Source organism: Sinocyclocheilus grahami, unplaced genomic scaffold (genome assembly GCF_001515645.1).
Source record: "Sinocyclocheilus grahami isolate Dianchi unplaced genomic scaffold, SAMN03320097.WGS_v1.1 scaffold297.1, whole genome shotgun sequence".
Taxonomy (NCBI): Eukaryota; Metazoa; Chordata; class Actinopteri; order Cypriniformes; family Cyprinidae; genus Sinocyclocheilus; species Sinocyclocheilus grahami.
Genome location: NW_015505476.1, coordinates 455,087 through 461,197, shown reverse-complemented (window position 1 = coordinate 461,197; position 6,111 = coordinate 455,087). Strand labels below are relative to the sequence as shown.

Genomic DNA, 6,111 nt, shown 5'->3' with positions numbered 1-6,111 from the left:
AAAGGTGACATCATGAAAATCTGACTTTTCCAGGTTTTTAGTGCTATAATCAGGTCCCCGGTGCATCTACCAACCAAGGAAACGTGAAAAAGATTAACCCAGCAACTTTGTTTTGGTAAGCCTTTTTCTGCAAGCATCTGAGAAAACAAGCGAGTCTGATTTCGCTCCCTTGGTGACGTGGCAAAGGGATCTCATTATAATATTACCGCCCCTTAATCTGTAAGTTTCCACCCACAGTGCCGTTATTGTGTTTTCGCAAGCGACAACTGTGTACTAGTTCTAATGCCACGGCGAACGTTTGAGCAAAACATGCTAACTGTTCTGCCTTTGGCTGCACAGACGAGCACAGAACAGTTTAGAGTCCCAGCCTCAGATGAGACGAGAGCAGTGGATTTATTGATTAATTTAATGTATATTGCTGCTGCCACACAGATCTAAAATAAGCAATTTATTTCCCAGCTGCTTACCTTCACAGACATAACCGACTGTGTTTTGTAACTCACGTGTTTTTAACGTAAACGTTTGTGTGAATGAGAACTTAGTTTAGTACTCACATGCTGTGACAGCCGCTTTCTGTCCGTGTGCTTCGGATGTGTGCACTATATCAGAACCGTATATCAGAAATTTAAACTCATATGGTTTAAAACGCTTGATTTCAGCGCGATAAACATGATAATCAAAACCAAAACAGCTGTTTTTAGCAGGTCCGAGCTGTAATGGCGCAGCTCTATTTTGGAAAAAGGGGGCGGGGAACAGCAGCTCATGTGCATTTAAAGAGACAGGCCCAAAAAACAGCGTGTTTCTGCTTCCATTCAAAATAGGCATTTTCAAAATGATATAATAAATGATCTGTGGAGTATTTTGAGCTGAAACTTCACAGACACATTCTGGGGACACCAGAGACTTATATTACATATTGTAAAAAGGGGCATAATATGTCTCCTTTAAGGTGAGTAGTCACTTTTCACACAGTTTCAATAAATTGCGATGGGTTAAATAAACTCAATAAGCAGACAGACTTGACTACAGTCAAGCGCAGACCAGTATTGAAGTGCACAGGAAATATTCCCCATCGAGGGGAAATAACTTAATACTCTGTCATTTATAGTCGTATGGTAAAATTTATATTTTATTTGTGTAACGTTACGTTCAAAACTACAAAATGTCATGCCTTTGAAAAATAAAGAGAACAATGCGCTGCTTTAGCGCGTCTCGGTCTCCTTGAGCATCTTTCTGGCGCATGCCACAAACATGAACCACAGCTAATACTTGTCTTTTAAAAGGCTTCATTTAGATTATTCAACGTTAAATGCATCATATAAGTCACTTTGGATTAAATCACAGTAGGCCTACGTATCATGATAAAAAAAGCGACTTTACAGTCTGGAAATACTTTAGGCTATAGCTAATTATTTTGTGGATCCCCTATCACTTTAAGAACCGCTGGTCTACACAGAAGAAAGACCTGTCTAGACTCTGCCCCGGTACGAGTTGTGTCGAGCTATTCATTAGTGTGTTTGATGAAAAAAGATGAAATGTAGTTGCAATAAATGCGTTATGAATCCGTACAACTGCAGCAGCGGAGGACTATTATTCTGCTGCGTGAAACTGCGGAAGAACTGATGACGGCACGGTTTGATCTTCGGCTGACCAATCAGCAGAAAGCATTTTGACTAGCTTGTCTTTCTGAAATGAGAAATGCATGCACAACATTTAGTCTATTTGACTTCTGCATAACATATCTTTCATTTGAAACACATTTAACATGCTATAGTTTTGTCTATGGCTTACTGTGCCAGGACAGGCTCATTGCTGTGCATAGTTTCCTGATGCATCAGATGACAAGGCTTTGGGTGGAGGACACTGATATGCCCATGTGTGAGACATACGTCATCTGTGCTTATTACATAATCACAATCCGCCAGCCTGAAAGCAAACATTTGCCCCGATATAAGGTTGTTTATGAATCAACAATCCAGCTCTTCTCTTTGTAGTTACTCGGTGTGTGTTTTGCTGCTGTATTAAAGATGTAATCCATGGCCTGGCTCATCCAGTTCCCAAACTGATCTCTTGGCCTGCTGTCATGAAGGGTTTCCCTGTGTGTCACAAACATCACACAGTGTGCTTGTGAATCACTTGTTTAAAGCACTCAGTTGTTCTATGATTAGAAAGCTTTTAGTCACACACTGCATTGGTTTCATTTAGCGGTTGGAGTGCTGGATAAGTGCTCTGTGCCCTGTTAATATTCTGTTAACCGATTCTTGAGAGAGGAATAACAGGCTACGTATGTTCAAATATAAATGGTTATGTATTAAGGAATTCATTTGGATGAATCTCGGGGGCCAGTGAGATTTTTTTTCTTTCCAAAGAAATGATTGCTTTTATTTAGCATTGATACATTAAACTGATGTGACAGTAAATCCATTTATGAACAGTTACATCTTAATTATAAATAAATGTTGTTCCTTAGAACTTTCTATTTATCAAAGATTCCTGAAAAAATATTAAGCAGCACAACTGTTTTCAGCATTGATAAGAAATGTTTTTAAAGCACCAAATCAGCATATTAGAATTATTTGTGAAGGATCATGTGACACTAAAGACCGGAGTAATGATGCTGAAAATTCAGCTTTGCTTTCACAGAAATAAGTTAAATTTGAAAATATACTAAATTAGAACATAAAATGTTATCATGACAGAATAAGCATGATTAAAAAATGATGCACCAAATTTAGATCAGGTGGTGTTTTCTGACTTTTATTTCACTTTATTTTTCATGTCAGTCTTTTGATTCTCTGCTCAAATAAATAGTGCAAAATGCTTTTTGGTGTCAGTATATATCAGATGATCGTGACTAAGGCTTCTGTCTGACACTGTGGAGGATGGGAACAGTGAACCATTAGCAGTCAGTTTGGAAAATAAAGTAAATACACATAAATCAGTCATCAAACATCGGAAGTGAATGTATATCTGCCCAATGACCCAATACTTTTTAAATACAATAAATGTACAAGTAAAATACAACTACAGAGTGTCATAATATCCTATAATGTGTTAGTAAATTATATGTACTCATTTTAAATGAATGAAATTAACAAATAAATAACAAATTAAGACAACTTGCTGAAAATTGGTGTTTTCTGACTTTTATTTCACTTTATTTTTCATGTCAGTCTTTTGATTCTCTGCTCAAATAAATAGTGCAAAATGCTTTTTGGTGTCAGTATATATCAGATGATCGTGACTAAGGCTTCTGTCTGACACTGTGGAGGATGGGAACAGTGAACCATTAGCAGTCAGTTTGGAAAATAAAGTAAATACACATAAATCAGTCATCAAACATCTGAAGTGAATGTACAGTATATCTGCCCAATGACCCAATACTTTTTAAATACAATAAATGTACAAGAAAAATACAACTACAGTGTCATAATATCCTATAATGTGTTAGTAAATTATATGTACTCATTTTAAATGAATGAAATTAACAAATAAATAACAAATTAAGACAACTTGCTGAAAATATTCCCTCACCGCTGTTGTATATCAGTAACAAGGTTTTAATCCAGCAATATTGACTTTTAATGCAATAACTAAGGCAAATGTGCAATAAAGAATATGTTGATTCAAACAAACAGACAGTTACAATAGTAACAATACAGTCAAACGTAAGTGATACAATCGCAGACTCACGAAGGCAAATTTCATATAGTTACCAAAAATATCTTCACGTGACCAGGCTTCTGTACCTGCAATGCCTCCGATGGTGACTCGAGTTTATCCATGCCTCCATAACATACAGTATTTTGTGATGTTTTTAAGCCACAGAGGAAACCAAGGCAGAGCAACAATGTGAGAGAAACAGAGGTGTGTGGAATGGAAACACTTTCATCCATCCCTGAGGGTCTGATGGGTCTCTCATATTTTTGAGCTCCGTTGTTTGGTGAAGGCAGAGATCACCCCTGAATGCAGATCCACAGTCTGCTTTGACTTCTTAACTTGTGACACTGCCTGATCTGAAAGCCGCAGTTAGGGGTGCTCTCACTGAGGTCAGTTTGTCATACAGAGAGGCCGCGGGCAGTGGATGCTGAGTTCTTGGCTCTCTGCACCACAGCCTGACACTTTTCACGTTTCAGAAGCTTGTTGTTCTCAAACACTCCCTCATTTCGCGGAGCACCATGAGAACCATCTGGAAATGTCAGCAGCCCTATGGAAAAAATACCATATTTATTCATGCTATAAATCTTCACAAATCCTAAACCCAATGCCACATATATGAACAATAATTAAAATAAAAATACTTTTTATTATCCACCTTTTTTATAACATATAAAAATGTGTAACTTAAATGTGTGAGGCTTCCAGTTATTTCAGCTCTACAAAAACAGCCGTTATGCTGCTTTATATCGCAAACGTATTTCTTATCATGAATGCGCTGGTTTGTAGCACAAATAATTTTACCATTTGTTATTCTTCTAGTTATTTACCTACAGCGGCAAATGAATCTGAAGTCTCACACATTCACAGAAAATCTTACTTCCACATTTCAAAACAAGGTGGATATGCAAGAGCAATTCTGATTCTGACTGTACTTTTACATGCACAATTTTCCATCAATCGGAATCAATAAATGTTTTTGCCTTGATGATGTGTCTTAAAAGAAAGCTAACATATGTCATAAAAGCTTTTTTTAGCAAATATTTAGCAAATATTTAGCCACCAACAAGTTCTTAAAACGCGAGATGTAAATAAACATGTTTGTAAGATGTAAAATGCATGTAAACTTACAATTCATGGCACTACACATGTATGTTAGGTATTTTTGAATAATATAGTCCGATTCAAGCATTTGCATGCTTATTTTTTTCTGCTTATCGGTTTATTTCAGGTCTACACCAGCCTTTTCAATCAGATCAAAATTTTATTCGGATAGAGCTCAATCAGGTGTGCGTTTCCTAAAGCATCTATTTATTTTTTGGGGGCATTTTTGAGATTTTATTATGATAGGAGACAGGAAACTAAGTGAGAGAGAGAGACTGGGACGGGATTGGGAAAGGTCCTCGAGCTGGGATTCAAATGGCATGATATATCAGCACGCTGCCCACAAGGCTATTGGCGCCATAATTGCAACTATGGTCATAAGTTCCATCATTACTAATATAGTTCAATGATTCAGTGTTTCCTGAAACCATAATTCAAACGGATATTCCCAAACAGCATCACAAACTTACGTGGTTGGAACTACAGCTCTTGACCTATGGTTTAAAGCATAGTTTTTTGTTAGTATGATATATGGACTTAGATCATGCTCTTGAGTACAATTGTATGGACAATTGAGGTCATTGTACGGGAAAGTTAGACTGAAGTGTTTACATTAAGGCTTTTCAGTCCGATTAAGCCATTATTCAGATTATAAACACATCATTTGGGTGCATGTAAACTAGGGATGCACCGAAATGAAAATTCTTGGCCGGAGCCGAACAAAATTAAACACTGGGCCGAAGGCCGAATAGCGAACACGGTTTTTCACATTTGCATTAATTAAATTGCCAAAATGTGCTTTTTGCTGTTTTGTCCTGCTTTTCAAATAAAAAGTAAATTACAAAACAACAATTTAAAAATATTTTATAGCATTATAATATATCATATAATATTAACATTCTAGCAGACATTATACCAACAAAGCACAACTTAACTTAAAATTAATAAGTTAGTAAAATAATGTTTTTGGCCATTTTTGAGACCAAATCAGGCATGTATTTTTTACTGTACAAATAAAGGCAGCCTTGCTGAGCAGAAGAGACTTCTTTTAAAACATTACAATATATTACAGATCCCTATTTGAACACTATGTGTGAATGTTATAATAAATGTATTAATAGAGCTGTTGTAGGGTAATTATTATTAGGGGCCAAGCACCGAAGGTGCAGTGGCACCTATTTTATCCGTTAGCGTAATTTTTCTTCTTCCGCTGAAATTCTATGGCAGCCCATAGAACCGCTTGCGGGAAAGTTGTGAAATTTGGCACACTGATAGAGGACAGTCTCAACATTAACCACAGCAAGTTTGGAGTCTCTAACTCCAACTCTCTAGCGCCACCACTTGTCCAAA

At 36.8% G+C, this 6,111-nt stretch overlaps 1 protein-coding gene across 4 annotated transcripts in view; it reads right to left on the bottom strand.

Annotated features, from left to right (window-relative positions):
• Positions 1-1,638: 1,638 nt before the first annotated feature.
• The window catches only part of LOC107601044 (MORN repeat-containing protein 4), a 9,011-nt gene continuing 4,538 nt past the window's right edge, over positions 1,639-6,111 (bottom strand). For 2 of the 4 annotated variants that reach the window (XM_016293054.1, XM_016293055.1), the window contains exon 5: positions 3,482-4,207. In XM_016293054.1, coding sequence (XP_016148540.1) covers positions 4,059-4,207 — 149 coding nt within the window. In that variant the 3' untranslated portion in view covers positions 3,482-4,058. Of the gene's footprint in view, positions 2,097-3,137; positions 3,264-3,481; positions 4,208-6,111 lie in introns of those variants that run through there. The other 2 variants (XR_001610878.1, XR_001610877.1) reach the window with 2 other exon arrangements.